The sequence below is a fragment of the Oncorhynchus keta genome, chromosome 28, assembly GCF_023373465.1.
Source record: "Oncorhynchus keta strain PuntledgeMale-10-30-2019 chromosome 28, Oket_V2, whole genome shotgun sequence".
NCBI lineage: Eukaryota > Metazoa > Chordata > Actinopteri > Salmoniformes > Salmonidae > Oncorhynchus > Oncorhynchus keta.
In genome coordinates, this window is record NC_068448.1 from 76850848 (window position 1) to 76867576 (window position 16729).

Below are 16729 nucleotides of genomic sequence, written 5' to 3' on the forward strand. Positions count from 1 at the left end.
TCCTTCAATTGATTTACAAATCCTGACTGAAAAGAGCACGTCACAGACCTCTTTGGGTAACCCGACCTTGACAGAAAATAATTTATTGAGGTTAAATATTAACAGAAAAATCTCTCTCTCTCTCCTCTCTCTCTCTCTCCTTCCCTCTATCTCTCTCTCCCTCACTCTCTCCTTCTATCTCTCTCTCTCTCTCTCTCTCTCTCCTTCTCTCTCCCTCTCCTTCTCTCTCTCTCTCCCTCTCTCTCTCTCTCTCTCTCTCTCTCTCTCTCTCTCTCTCTCTGTCTCTCTCTCTCTCTCTCTCTCTCTCTCTCTCTCTCTCTCTCTCTCTCCTCTCTCTCTCTCTCTCTCCCTCTCTCTCTCACTCTATAAACTCTCTCTCTCTCTCTCTCTCTCTCTCTCTCCCGCTCTCTCTCTCCCTCTCTTACACGTGTAAAATTCAGGCATAAACACACAACACAAACAGAAATGTGGCTCTAGAAAATATTTGAATCACTATATCAAAAGTGCTTTGGATAAATAACTACAATTTATTCCATTCATCAAAACAAATCGAGATAGAATCCCCCCCCATTCCTGTCTTTGATTGTCTCCACCACACTAGTCTTTAAACCTGAGCCGTACCCTGCATGTCTTCTGCCAATGTGTTATGCTGGTGAATGAGGAAGTTATGGGGCGCGTCAGCGTCTATTGCATATAAACACACGGGTTGGCTTTGTGCTGCCCAGCATTCATCACACGGTGAGGCATAACGCTCCTCTGAGAGTGTCCCGCGGCGCGGTTCATGTCGTGGCCGCTGCCGTCCGACCACTGGGGTGAGTCCGCGGGCTCCTGCTTGATGGTCTGGCGCGGTCCGTGACCTTTGAACTCGTAGCTCAACTTGTCCTGCTGCTGCTGCTGCTGCTGCACGTAGCCCTTGTTGCTGTGCTCCATGGAGCCGCTTGCGTACACGTCGATGCAGTTGATGCTCTGGCTGCTACACAGGGGGTCTGGGTGGGACAACCTCTGGGGACTGAACTGGGACAGGTCCTTATTGACCTTCAAGGGCCTGCTGCCACTGCCCGCCGTGTCATTATAGTTCTGGAAGTGGCCGTTGTTGTAGGGCGGGCTGATGGGGCTGATGCCCGCCTTGCCCCTCTGGCACGACGAGTACTGTTCGTAGTAGTCCGCCTCCGACTTCATACGGAGGCCGTTGTTGTCGACGTAGCTGTTGCCGTCGTCGTAGCGATGGTCCAAGGGCTCCCGGCAGGGCCACGGACGGCCATACGTGTCGCAGCCGTTCTCCGAATCCGAGTCCTGCTCCACCTTGATGGGCATCTCAGGCAACAGGAGGTTGCCATAGCACTCGCTCTTCACCTCCTCTCCCACGCAGTACAGGTCCAAGCCGCCAGGGCTCTGGAGGCTCTCGTACATCCTGGGCACGTAGATTTCACCACCTCGCCCTCCTCCGTGGCACATGCTGGGGGACATGCGGTAGGGCTTGCCATAGTGCCCACCCTTCCCGAGTCGATTTGAGGGGGTGTAGCCCCCACTTTGCCCCCCCCGGATGGGCCCCGAGGCAGGCCGCATGGGCCACGGGGAGTCCAGGCCTGGGCCTTTGTGGTGGGGGACGCCGCCCATGGAGGTTTTGCAGTAGTTGAGGGGCTCGTCCTGTCCACAATAGCCCTCCTCTGTCTTGTACTTGAGGCTGTCTTTGGAGAGGGGCGTCCAGGGGGCGTGGCGGCGATGTTGGAGACCACCAAGTTTGGAGCAGTTGAGGAGGAGCGGTTCCCCGCCATCGACTACCCCCCCCGCACTGCCAGCCTGCCTCCTCAACTGCTCCTCTCTCTCACTGCAACATGGAGGAAGAGACAGAGAGGAGATTAGTGTGATACATTTGATACAGGGAAAATGACAGAGATGATACAGGGAGAATGACAGAGATGATACAGGGAAAATGACAGAGATGATACAGGGAGAATGACAGAGATGATACAGGGAGAATGACAGAGATGATACAGGGAGAATGACAGAGATGATACAGGGAAAATGACAGAGATGATACAGGGAGAATGACAGAGATGATACAGGGAAAATGACAGAGATGATACAGGGAGAATGACAGAGATGATACAGGGAGAATGACAGAGATGATACAGAGAGAATGACAGAGATGATACAGGGAAAATGACAGAGATTATACAGGGAGAATGACAGAGATGATACAGGGAGAATGACAGAGATGATACAGGGAGAATGACAGAGATGATACAGGGAGAATGACAGAGATGATACAGGGAGAATGACAGAGATGATACAGGGAAAATGACAGAGATGATACAGTGAGAATGACAGAGATGATACAGGGAAAATGACAGAGATGATACAGAGAGAATGACAGAGATGATACAGGGAAAATGACAGAGATGATACAGGGAGAATGACAGAGATGATACAGGAGAATGAAAATGACAGAGATGATACAGGGAGAATGACAGAGATGATACAGGGAGAATGACAGAGATGATACAGGGAAAATGACAGAGATGATACAGGGAGAATGACAGAGATGATACAGGGAGAATGACAGAGATGATACAGAATGAGAGATGACAGAGATGATACAGGGAATGACAGAATGACAGAAGATGATACAGGGAGAATGACAGAGATGATACAGGGAGAATGACAGATGATGAAAATGACAGAGATGAGGGAAAATGACAGAGATGATACAGGGAGAATGACAGAGATGATACAGGGAGAATGACAGAGATGATACAGGGGGAGAATGACAGAGATGATACAGGAGAATGACAGAGATGATACAGGGGGACAGAATGACAGAGATGATACAGGGGAGAAATGACAGAGATGATACAGGGAGAATGACAGAGATGATACAGGGAGAATGACAGAGATGATACAGGGAGAATGACAGAGATGATGAATGACAGAGATGATACAGGGAGAATGACAGAGATGATACAGGAGAATGACAGAGATGATACAGGGAGAATGACAGAGATGATACAGGGAGAATGACAGAGATGATACAGGGAGAATGACAGAGATGATACAGGGGGAGAATGACATGAGATGATACAGGGAAAATGACAGAGATGATACAGGGAGAATGACAGAGATGATACAGGGAAAATGACAGAGATGATACAGGGAGAATGACAGAGATGATACAGGGAAAATGACAGAGATGATACAGGGAGAATGACAGAGATGATACAGGGAAAATGACAGAGATGATACAGGGAGAATGACAGAGATGATACAGGGAAAATGACAGAGATGATACAGGGAGAATGACAGAGATGATACAGGGAAAATGATACAGGGAGAATGACAGAGATGATACAGGGAAAATGACAGAGATGATACAGGGAGAATGACAGAGATGATACAGGGAGAATGACAGAGATGATACAGGGAGAATGACAGAGATGATACAGGGAGAATGACAGAGATGATACAGGGAGAATGACAGAGATGATACAGGAATGACAGAGATGATACAGGGAGAATGACAGAGATGATACAGGGAGAATGACAGAGATGATACAGGGAGAATGACAGAGATGATACAGGAAAATGACAGAGATGATACAGGGAGAATGACAGAGATGATACAGGGAAAATGACAGAGATGATACAGGAGAATGACAGAGATGATACAGGGAGAATGACAGAGATGATACAGGGAGAATGACAGAGATGATACAGGGAGAATGACAGAGATGATACAGGGAGAATGACAGAGATGATACAGGGAGAATGACAGAGATGATACAGGGAGAATGACAGAGATGATACAGGGAGAATGACAGAGATGATACAGGAGAATGACAGGAGAATGACAGAATGATACAGGGAGAATGAGATGATACAGGGAGAATGACAGAGATGATACAGGGAGAATGACAGAGATGATACAGGGAGAATGACAGAGATGATACAGGGAGAATGACAGAGATGATACAGGGAGAATGACAGAGATGATACAGGGAGAATGACAGAGATGATACAGGGAGAATGACAGAGATGATACAGGGAGAATGACAGAGATGATACAGGGAGAATGACAGAGATGATACAGGGAGAATGACAGAGATGATACAGGGAGAATGACAGAGATGATACAGGGAGAATGACAGAGATGATACAGGGAGAATGACAGAGATGATACAGGGAGAATGACAGAGATGATACAGGGAGAATGACAGAGATGATACAGGGAGAATGACAGAGATGATACAGGGAGAATGACAGAGATGATACAGGGAGAATGACAGAGATGATACAGGTAGAATGACAGAGATGATACAGGGAGAATGACAGAGATGATACAGAATGACAGAGATGATACAGGGAGAATGACAGAGATGATACAGGGAGAATGACAGAGATGATACAGGGAGAATGACAGAGATGATACAGGGAGAATGACAGAGATGATACAGGGAGAATGACAGAGATGATACAGGGAGAATGACAGAGATGATACAGGGAGAATGACAGAGATGATACAGGGAGAATGACAGAGATGATACAGGGAGAATGACAGAGATGATACAGGTAGAATGACAGAGATGATACAGGGAGAATGACAGAGATGATACAGGGAGAATGACAGAGATGATACAGGGAGAATGACAGAGATGATACAGGGAGAATGACAGAGATGATACAGGGAGAATGACAGAGATGATACAGGGAGAATGACAGAGATGATACAGGGAGAATGACAGAGATGATACAGGGAGAATGACAGAGATGATACAGGGAGAATGACAGAGATGATACAGGGAGAATGACAGAGATGATACAGGGAGGGAGAATGACAGAGAATGATACAGGGAGAATGACAGAGATGATACAGGGAGAATGACAGAGATGATACAGGGAGAATGACAGAGATGATACAGGGAGAATGACAGAGATGATACAGGGAGAATGACAGAGATGATACAGGGAAAATGACAGAGATGATACAGGGAGAATGACAGAGATGATACAGGGAGAATGACAGAGATGATACAGGGAGAATGACAGAGATGATACAGGGAGAATGACAGAGATGATACAGGGAGAATGACAGAGATGATACAGGGAGAATGACAGAGATGATACAGGGAGAATGACAGAGATGATACAGGGAGAATGACAGAGATGATACAGGGAGAATGACAGAGATGATACAGGGAGAATGACAGAGATGATACAGGGAGAATGACAGAGATGATACAGGGAAAATGACAGAGATGATACAGGGAGAATGACAGAGATGATACAGGGAGAATGACAGATGATACAGGGAGATGACAGAGAGGGAGAATGACAGAGATGATACAGGGAGAATGACAGAGATGATACAGGGAGAATGACAGATGAGGGAGAATGACAGAGATGATACAGGAGAATGACAGAGATGATACAGGAGAATGACAGAGATGATACAGGGAGAATGACAGAGATGATACAGAATGGAGATGATACAGGAGAATGACAGAGATGATACAGGGAGAATGACAGAGATGATACAGGGAGAATGACAGAGATGATACAGGGAGAATGACAGAGATGATACAGGAGAATGACAGAGATGATACAGGGAGAATGACAGAGATGATACAGGGAGAATGACAGAGATGATACAGGGGGACAGAATGACAGAGATGATACAGGGAGAATGACAGAGATGGGAGAATGACAGAGATGATACAGGGAGAATGACAGATGATACAGGGAGAATGACAGAGATGATACAGGAGAATGACAGAGATGATACAGGGAGAATGACAGAGAATGACAGAGAAGATGATACAGGGAGAATGACAGAGATGATACAGGGAGAATGACAGATGATACAGGGAGAATGACAGAGATGATACAGGGAGAATGACAGAGATGATACAGGGAGAATGACAGAGATGATACAGATGATACAGGGAGAATGACAGAGATGATACAGGGAGAATGACAGAGATGATACAGGGAGAATGACAGAGATGATACAGGGAGAATGACAGAGATGATACAGGGAGAATGACAGAGATGATACAGGGAGAATGACAGAGATGATACAGGGAGAATGGAGAATGACAGAGATGATACAGGGAGAATGACAGAGATGATACAGGGAGAATGACAGAGATGATACAGGGAGAATGACAGAGATGATACAGGGAGAATGACAGAGATGATACAGGGAGAATGACAGAGATGACAGATGACAGAGATGATACAGGGAGAATGACAGAGATGATACAGGGAGAATGACAGAGATGATACAGGGAGAATGACAGAGATGATACAGGGAGAATGACAGAGATGATACAGGGAGAATGACAGAGATGATACAGGGAGAATGACAGAGATGGAGAATGACAGAGATGATACAGGGAGAATGACAGAGATGATACAGGGAGAATGACAGAGATGATACAGGGAGAATGACAGAGATGATACAGGGAGAATGACAGAGATGATACAGGGAGAATGACAGAGATGATACAGGGAGAATGACAGAGATGATACAGGGAGAAGAATGACAGAGATGATACAGGGAGAATGACAGAGATGATACAGGGAGAATGACAGAGATGATACAGGGAGAATGACAGAGATGATACAGGGAGAATGACAGAGATGATACAGGGAGAATGAGAGATGATACAGGGAGAATGACAGAGATGATACAGGGGAATGACAGAGAATGACAGAGATGATACAGGGAGAATGACAGAGATGATACAGGGAGAATGACAGAGATGATACAGGGAGAATGACAGAGATGCTACAGGTAGAATGACAGAGATGATACAGGGAGAATGACAGAGATGATACAGGGAGAATGACAGAGATGATACAGGTAGAATGACAGAGATGATACAGGGAGAATGACAGAGATGACAGGGAGAATGACAGAGATGATACAGGGAGAATGACAGAGATGATACAGGGAGAATGACAGAGATGATACAGGGAGAATGACAGAGATGATACAGGGAGAATGACAGAGATGATACAGGGAAAATGACAGAGATGATACAGGGAGAATGACAGAGATGATACAGGGAGAATGACAGAGATGATACAGGGAGAATGACAGAGATGATACAGGGAAAATGACAGAGATGATACAGGGAGAATGACAGTGGCATTATTAGGCTTGGGCTTTGATCCAGGTTGGGACCTTTTGAGATGAGTTTCCATAACCACACATAACTATGATCGGCTATGAAAAGCCAACTTACTCCTGAGGTGCCGACCTGATGCACTCTCTACAAATCAAATTTCAAATAAAATCAAATGCATTTATAAAGCCCTTCGTACATCAGCTGATATCTCAAAGTGCTGTACAGAAACCCAGCCTAAAACCCCAAACGGCAAGCAATGCAGGTGTAGAAGCACGGTGGCTAGGAAAAACTCCCTAGTAAGGCCAAAACCTAGGAAGAAACCTAGAGAGGAACCAGGCTATGTGGGGTGGCCAGTCCTCTTCTGGCTGTGCCGGGTGGAGATTATAACAGAACATGGCCAAGATGTTCAAATGTTCATAAATGACCAGCATGGTCCAATAATAACAACCACTGTGATTATTATTATTTGACCCTGCTGGTCATCTATGAACATGAAGCGTAGAAATAGCGCAGATCTTCCGCTTCTACGACTTGCTTTCTTTAAGGAATACCTAGGATAGGATAAGTAATCCTTCTCACTCCCCCCTAAAAGATTTAGATGCACTATTGTAAAGTGGCTGTTCCACTGGATGTCATAAGGTAATGCACCAATTTGTAAGTCGCTCTGGATAAGAGCGTCTGCTAAATGACTTAAATGTAATGTAAAAATGTAATGAGAATTACAGAGCTATAATTCGCATTTGGTCGAGTTGACAAAACAGTTACATATCACAGCAGTATATTTAGTGAGCTAAAGATGTTGATCTATCTAAGTCATGATATTAGGAAAAAATAAATAATAATAATTTGAAATTATTCTACTGTCAAAATTGCTTACAAAGTGCAAATAAGATCATTTTGGTCATAAAGTCAGTGTCTCCCAAAACAAGAGTTTTGTACCAGAGTATGTAACAACGTAAATGAAGGTTGGGTTTGTTTCAATCCTGCCCACAGCAATAATCATCCATTTGGAGTTCAGCTGGACGAGACCTGATAGCAAAGAATCTGGTAAATTTGGGTTGTATTTGGATATCGTTATCGGGGCGAGATAGGGACCATTCAGTAAATTACACATTGTATGAGGGACAATATGTTAAAATAAAAAAAAAACTGCTAATTTCAATGACTTAAAAACCTCAAACTTACTATAAGTTGTAGCAATTCATATACAAATATCGAAAGCATTTAATGAGAAAAATAAAAGGCGTGCAACATAAGAATATCGTCTCACTGACATTATGCAATTCATTGACGGTCCCTAACTCGCCCCGGAGGTAGTCTATCCAAAGTCAAAGTCAGGTGATGGTGCCTCCTTCTGTTCTAGTGTAGTGATGATGTCTCCTTACCTATATTCTAGTGTAGTGATGATGTCTCCTTACCTATATTCTAGTGTAGTGATGATGTCTCCTTACCTATATTCTAGTGTAGTGATGATGTCTCCTTACCTATATTCTAGTGTAGTGATGATGTCTCCTTACCTATATTCTAGTGTAGTGATGATGTCTCCTTACCTATATTCTAGTGTAGTGATGATGTCTCCTTACCTATATTCTGTCTCCTTACCTATATTCTAGTGTAGTGATGATGTCTCCTTACCTATAGTGATGATGTCTCCTTACCTATATTCTAGTGTAGTGATGATGTCTCCTTACCTATATTCTAGTGTAGTGATGATGTCTCCTTACCTATATTCTAGTGTAGTGATGATGTCTCCTTACCTATATTCTAGTGTAGTGATGATGTCTCCTTACCTATATTCTAGTGTAGTGATGATGTCTCCTTACCTATATTCTAGTGTAGTGATGATGTCTCCTTACCTATATTCTAGTGTAGTGATGATGTCTCCTTACCTATATTCTAGTGTAGTGATGATGTCTCTATATTCTTACCTATATTCTAGTGTAGTGATGATGTCTCCTTACCTATATTCTAGTGTAGTGATGATGCCCCTTCCTTACCTATATTCTAGTGTAGTGATGATGTCTCCTTACCTATATTCTAGTGTAGTGATGATGTCTCCTTACCTATATTCTAGTGTAGTGATGATGCCCCTTCTATATTCTTACCTATATTCTAGTGTAGTGATGATGTCTCCTTACCTATATTCTAGTGTAGTGATGATGTCTCCTTACCTATATTCTAGTGTAGTGATGATGCCCCTTCCTTACCTATATTCTAGTGTAGTGATGATGTCTCCTTACCTATATTCTAGTGTAGTGATGATGTCTCCTTACCTATATTCTAGTGTAGTGATGTCTCCTTACCTATATTCTAGTGTAGTGATGATGTCTCCTTACCTATATTCTAGTGTAGTGATGATGTCTCCTTACCTATATTCTAGTGTAGTGATGATGTCCCCTCCACTCTTGTGCTTGCCCCTCATCATCATGTTGTTCATCTTCATCTCAGTGATGGAGGGCAGCAGAAGGGGCACGGCCACACAGAACAGGGCCAGCTGGGGGGGTAGTGGGGCCCCCGAGCCCCACTTCCCCTTCTGTCCTTGGAGGAACTTGAGTCGGCCCTGGATCTGCATGGTCTGTCAGAGGGAGACGAGGTCAGAGGTTACAAAGTGGAGTGTTTTAGGGCACACTAAAGAACATGTCAAGAAGTTGTTTTTTTGCCAGATGCCATTTAGAAGCCTATACTTTGAAACAAAATAATAATTTTAAATTATTTTTTTTGTGATATGTGTGCGGCTGCTAGGAATGATGGTGGAGATATGGACAGGCGCTAGAGGGCTGTCTGTCTGTATGTCTGTTTCTCTTACTGTCTGGGGAGGAAGGGCTTGATTGAGTGACGTTAGTTTGCTCAGCTGATTTTGCATTGCCGATTTGATGTGCAATGCAACATTTTACAATTTTTTGTAAAGTTTCAAGTTTTTATAAATGAAATTTTAGAAAGCAAACCCTCTCTGAATGACTTTGGAGTTTCATATCAACGGCAGAAGAGGAAAGGAAATAAGAAATCATTATTATGTCACTAATTCACTTATGAGGTTCAGAACCTCCATCAGTTTCCTATATAGACCCTCCATCAGTTTCCTATGTAGACCCTCCATCAGTTTCCTATGTAGAACCTCCATCAGTTTCCTATGTAGACCCTCCTTCAGTTTCCTATGTAGACCCTCCTTCAGTTTCCTATGTAGACCCTCCTTCAGTTTCCTATGTAGACCCTCCATCAGTTTCCTATGTAGACCCTCCATCAGTTTCCTATGTAGACCCTCCATCAGTTTCCTATGTAGAACCTCCATCAGTTTCCTATGTAGACCCTCCATCAGTTTCCTATGTAGACCCTCCTTCAGTTTCCTATGTAGACCCTCCATCAGTTTCCTATGTAGAACCTCCATCAGTTTCCTATGTAGACCCTCCATCAGTTTCCTATGTAGACCCTCCTTCAGTTTCCTATGTAGACCCTCCATCAGTTTCCTATGTAGACCCTCCATCAGTTTCCTATGTAGACCCTCCTTCAGTTTCCTATGTAGACCCTCCATCAGTTTCCTATGTAGACCCTCCATCAGTTTCCTATGTAGACCCTCCATCAGTTTCCTATGTAGAACCTCCATCAGTTTCCTATGTAGACCCTCCATCAGTTTCCTATGTAGACCCTCCATCAGTTTCCTATGTAGACCCTCCTTCAGTTTCCTATGTAGACCCTCCTTCAGTTTCCTATGTAGACCCTCCATCAGTTTCCTATGTAGACCCTCCTTCAGTTTCCTATGTAGACCCTCCTTCAGTTTCCTATGTAGACCCTCCATCAGTTTCCTATGTAGACCCTCCATCAGTTTCCTATGTAGACCCTCCTTCAGTTTCCTATGTAGACCCTCCTTCAGTTTCCTATGTAGACCCTCCTTCAGTTTCCTATGTAGACCCTCCTTCAGTTTCCTATGGCATACAACTTGTCGATCTCAGCACTTTCAATTAATGAAGAAAAATAACGTATTTGATTGAGACAAAGCCAAGTTTTCATTCAGTCACAACAGCCTAGAGAATTAACAGCACGACCATAGTTGTGACACCGGGACACTGAATTCTGTTTTCTTTTTCTTTTTTATCTCTCTCTCCTCCCACATCCTATTTTAAATAACTTGCAGACTAAACACTTCATGACCCTGTCAGGAAGCATTATGACCATCCTGTGTCACTTTACATGGATTAAGAAAATGCACTTTTTGACACCGTTTGACAGGAGGAACTCTGCTGACCTTTCCAACTTCAAGCCGCATCAATTTCCACTGTTATATCCAAACCTCCAAACTGCTCGTCAGACCTATGGGAGGTGGACCAACGGCTCTAAATAGCAAATCCATCTGTGTCCAAGCACCAAATCCCTTGGCCTGTTATGTCCGGGATAGGGGCACATTCTATTTATACCTACACTCAAGCTACAATTTCAGCACATATTTTTCATCTGGGTTAGTTAATCCCAGTCAGCTCTCATTAGAAGCATCGTGGCTGGCTGGGGTCTCTGGCAGGGTTCATATGACTCACCAGGAAGCCAGAGGTGCTGTCCAGCAGGCAGCGCACGCGGGACATGAAACAGCGGTTGAGAAAGGAGGAGAACTCAGGAGCGACTCCCCCCGTCTCCTGAGAATGAATCAGGCTGCTCACCACCAAGTCTACATCTGTATAGAAAAAGACAAATATTCACTACAATGCAGATTTCCAGTTTTGTACAGTAGACAAGACCTAAAAAATATGTACAAGTGAACATTGCAGAGTAAATTGTGTTCTCTCACACACACACCATCTCTGGCGTGGAGAGGCATCATAGTTTTAGTGGGAACTTTCCACTCATACTTTGGCCATTAATCACAGAGTCTGCTTGGTTGTTGTGAATAGAGAATAACATTTGATAACAGTGACTCTTTCTTTTTTGTTCTTCAAAACGAATAAACAGTTGCAGTCTAGTCTGTTTAATGAATCAGTACTCATTACTCACTCACTCCCTCTGTTACTAGGCAGAGGGCCTCCCTCTACTAAACCCCCGTAACCCCCCCGTACTGTTGCTGGTATTTATATACACACCAGTTCCTGAGACTAAGTGGAGCTGGCTGGGGTTCATGGCCCAGTGGAGCTGTCTTCTGAACTCTTGTCGGTCGTCCACATGGACATAATCAAAGACGTTTTGGTGCATCACATCCGTCTGCATGAGGAGAGAGAGAGAGACAGAGACAATAACGCAACGAGCCCCCCCCCCCCCAGAACCTATAACCTATAACCCCATGAGCCCATTACCAGATCGCCCTCTGCTTGAAGTATTGATGGGATTCAGGGTCGTGGCCTATTGTGTTGGCAAAACAGTGGTGCCCTCGCCACTTAATCTCTGCCGCGGGTTCACTGGGTCGGCCCGACGGCGGTCTCACACGCAGACCCCAAAAAGATCTGCAATGGGTCTGGTTAACAGGCTGCTAATGGTGTGGTTTTGTATGAGTTTCAAAGCTGGATGAAATCTTGTTTAGGTCATTTTGTAGCTGGAATAACTTTGAAAGAAATACATTTCACTTTTTTTTTTTTAAGAATTGTAACTGTTTGAATGACTGCAGTGTAACATATTGCAGTGAAGGACTTCACACAACTTGACTTAAATTGGGTATTCAGAGCAATATCCTCAAAACAGCTCTTAAAAAAAGAAAGAAGTGACATATTTACTGAAAGATTCAGTAAAGAGCAGCTGGTTGTTGTTGCCCATAATGTTTTTTTTATTTGTATTTGTGTTGCTGCTGAATTCCTCAAGGCCACAGAACGGACCCCACTGATTCCCCTACAGTACACTACGGTGGCTCTTGGCTCTCCAATGTCACCGAATCACAGGGAGGAGGAGGGAGGAGGGGGGCAAAGAGTGCAAGCCTTGTTTGTTCAAACATTGCGTGACACCAGCTCCCTAAAAGCAGAGCAGCCGAGCCCTCCTGACAAGGCCCTTTTTTTACAACCCAGCCCAAATGTGTAATGCCTCTCTCTTAACCAGCAATAGCTGTGCTTTCTGTCAGGGAAATTACAGATTCCAACTGAAATATTCAACCTCCCCCCCCCATTTTTTTTTTTTTACAAGATTTTTTGCACATGGCAAGCGCCAACACAGCTCCCAGCGGCAGACAGATCGGATGTCTATTGTGTGAGGTTCTCTCTAAAACAGAATAGTTTTCCCTGGATCCTCGAGTTTAAATTTTCAAAAGGGTAATTACAAATGGAACAAATAGGATCAAAGCAAATAACACTGTCTCTGCACCGTTTCAGCGGTTTTCTTGCGGAGTCGTCCCTAGAAACGCTCCTACATTTTAGTCTCCCGTGTTGCATATTAGTGTCTGTGTCTGTCTGCCTGTCTTCACTATGGCTTCTTAATTATGATGAGAAAAGATTAACAATGTGTTTTGACTCCACCACATATAAACTTCAATCGGGAGCTGGATCCTACTTTATAACCCAACAGAAATAGAACATATTGTTTTTATTGCCGCGTGAACGGTTTTTTATTAGTTTTTTTATTTTAGGGGGTTGATTATCTTTAATATTGCAGATAGATTGTGGCTTCCATCAATCCTCCATTTGCAGCAATTACAGCCTTTTAGACCTTTGGTATTCTAGTTGTCAATTTGTTGATGTAATCTGAAGAGATTTCACCCCATGCTTTCTAAAGCATCTCCCACCAGTTGGATTGGCTTGATGGGCACTTCTTACGTACCATACGGTCAAGCTGCTCCCACAACAGCTCAATAGGTTGGGGCGGCAGCGTAGCCTAGTGGTTAGAGCGTTGGACTAGTAACCGGAAGGTTGCGAGTTCAAACCCCCGAGCTGACAAGGTACAAATCTGTCGTTCTGCCCCTGAACAGGCAGTTAACCCACTGTTCCTAGGCCGTCATTGAAAATAAGAATATGTTCTTAACTGACTTGCCTGGTTAAATAAAGGTTAAAAAAAAAAAAAATAGGGTTGAGATCCGGTGACTGTGCTGGCCACTCCATTATAGACAGAATACCAGCTGACTGCTTCTTCCCTAAATAGTTATTGCATAGTTTGGAGCTGTGCTTTGGGTCATTGTCCTGTTGTAGGAGGAAATTGGCTCCAATTAAGCGCCGTCCACAGGGTATGGCATTGCAAAATGGAGTGATAGCCTTCCTTCTTCAAGATACCTTTTACCCTGTACAAATCTCCCACTTTACTGCCCCCAAAGCCCCCAAATCCCCACAGCCACCAAAGCCCCCCCAGCCCCCAAAGCCCTGCAAAGCCCCCCAGCCCCCACAGCCCCAAAGCCCCCAAAGCCCTCAAAGCCCCCCAGCCCCCAAAGCCCCCAAAGCCCCCCAGCCCCCACAGCCCCCCAGCCCCCAAAGCCCCCAAAGCCCCCAAAGCCCCCAAAGCCCCCCAAATCCCCCACAGCCCCCAAAGCCCCCCAGCCCCCAAAGCCCCCAAAGCCCTCCCCCCCAGCCCCCAAAGCCCCCCAGCCCCCAAAGCCCCCCAGCCCCCAAAGCCCCCAAAGCCCCCAAAGCCCCCAACGCCCCCACAGCCCCCAAGCCCCCAAAGCCCCCAAAGCCCCCCAGCCCCCACAGCCCCCAAAGCCCCCCAGCCCCCACAGCCCCCAAAGCCCCCAAAGCCCCCCCCCAGCCCCCAAAGCCCCCAAAGCCCCCACAGCCCCCCCAAAGCCCCCACAGCCCCCAAAGCCCCCAACGCCCCCAAAGCCCCCACAGCCCCCAAAGCCCCCCAGCCCCCAAAGCCCCCACAGCCCCCAAAGCCCCCAAAGCCCCCAAAGCCCCCCAAAGCCCCCCACAGCCCCCAAAGCCCCCCAAAGCCCCCAAAGCCCCCCCAGCCCCCACAGCCCCAAAGCCCCCAAAGCCCCCACAGCCCCAAAGCCCCCCCCCCAAAGCCCCCACAGCCCCCAAAGCCCCCCAGCCCCCACAGCCCCCAAAGCCCCCCCCCCAGCCCCCAAAGCCCCCAAAGCCCCCAGCCCCCAAAGCCCCAAAGCCCCCAAAGCCCCCAACGCCCCCAAAGCCCCCAAAGCCCCCAGCCCCCAAAGCCCCCAAAGCCCCCAAGCCCCCAAAGCCCCCAAACGCCCCCAAAGTCCCCAAAGTCCCCAAAGCCCCCCAGCCCCCAAAGCCCCCAACGCGCCCCCAAAGCCCCCAGCCCCCCCCAGCCCCCAAAGCCCCCAAAGCCCCCCCCACAGCCCCCAAAGCCCCCACAGCCCCCAAAGCCCCCAACGCCCCCAAAGCCCCCAACAGCCCCCAAAGCCCCCAGCCCCCCACCCCCAAAGCCCCCCAGCCCCCACAGCCCCCAAAGCCCCCAACGCCCCCAAAGCCCCCAACACCCCCAACCCCCCAGCCCCCCCCCCAGCCCCCAAAGCCCCCAAAGCCCCCAACGCCCCCAAAGCCCCCAACACCCCCAAAGCCCCCAAAGCCCCCAAAGCCCCCCAGCCCCCAAAGCCCCCACAGCCCCCAAAGCCCCCACAGACCATCACATTGCCTTATCAGACGCTTTTTCACAATCACACCCAAATGCATCAGACAAACAGATAACAGTTGTAAGCTTCGAATTGAAGAGTCAACTTTGTGTGTCTGTGTGTTAACATATGAGTTGAAGTTTGTTTTGAGCCGACTACACATCGTAAAATGTATTAATTGAATGGTTCAGGTGAACAAATATTCATACTGCGTGATCTATCGTGTGTGTGTCCCTACTCCCTTCTTACCCGGAAGGAGCCCCCAACCCTGTGACCTAGTGTGAAGAGACAGTGGCCTTTGACTGACACCTCCACATGTGGTATTTTTATCTCACCTTTATTTAACTAGGCAAGTCAGTTAAGAACAAATTCCTATTTACAATGACGCCTACACCGGCCAAACCTGGGCCAATTGTGCGCCACCCTATGGCACTCCCAATCACGGCCGGGTTGTGATACAGCCTGGATACGAACCAAGGTGTCTGTGGTGATGCCTCTAGCACTAGAGATGCAGTGCCTTAGACTGTTGCACCACTCGGGAGCAACGCGGAACGTCTCGGGGTCACTAGGTCTCCGACTGACACCTCCAGATTGTCACCAGGCGTGACTGTATATTAATCTGTGTGTCTGATTGCTGTGGCCATTGGGACAGCAGTCTCTACCACGCTGACACTGGGTGTAGTGACCCCTGTCTCAACTCGCCACTGTCTATGGGGGGGGCTCTCTCAATGTGCAGAGTACACACACACACACACACACAGTCCCTCCACTTCACATGGCATACTAACCTGCCACTGCTCGACAACTGTTGTAAATGCCAGCAGAAATACCTTTAAATTAAGACCAGTTATCTAATCTGTATACCCTGGAGTACCATACTTGTCAAAATAAACATTCAATTGATAATAATAATAATAACGAGACATACCTGATGGAAGCCCAGATAGTCAACGATGTTTGAGGAGGAAAAGAAAACCATTCCATCGCTGCTCACCACCAACGCAAAGCCAGTAAGGGACTGGAAGGGGGGAAATAGAGGAGACCAACATTAGTTTGTATTAATCATGATACTAATAAGAGGCACTTGGTTTATCTTGTTTTGGCTTAATGGCAATTTAATATCACAGATATGAGGGTG

At 46.3% G+C, this 16729-nt stretch overlaps 1 protein-coding gene across 2 annotated transcripts in view; it reads right to left on the minus strand.

Moving 5' to 3' along the window:
* Window positions 1-504: 504 nt before the first annotated feature.
* Window positions 505-16729, minus strand: part of LOC118383507 (uncharacterized) — a 23767-nt gene continuing 7542 nt past the window's right edge. Inside the window, exons 2-6 of one of the 2 annotated variants that reach the window (XM_052484008.1) lie at window positions 16520-16609; window positions 12194-12311; window positions 11657-11790; window positions 9500-9705; window positions 505-1828 (exon numbers count right to left, since the gene is read on the minus strand). In XM_052484008.1, coding sequence (XP_052339968.1) covers window positions 685-1828; window positions 9500-9705; window positions 11657-11790; window positions 12194-12311; window positions 16520-16609 — 1692 coding nt within the window. In that variant the 3' untranslated portion in view covers window positions 505-684. Of the gene's footprint in view, window positions 1829-9499; window positions 9706-11656; window positions 11791-12193; window positions 12312-12403; window positions 14318-16519; window positions 16610-16729 lie in introns of those variants that run through there. The other variant, XM_052484009.1, reaches the window with a different exon arrangement.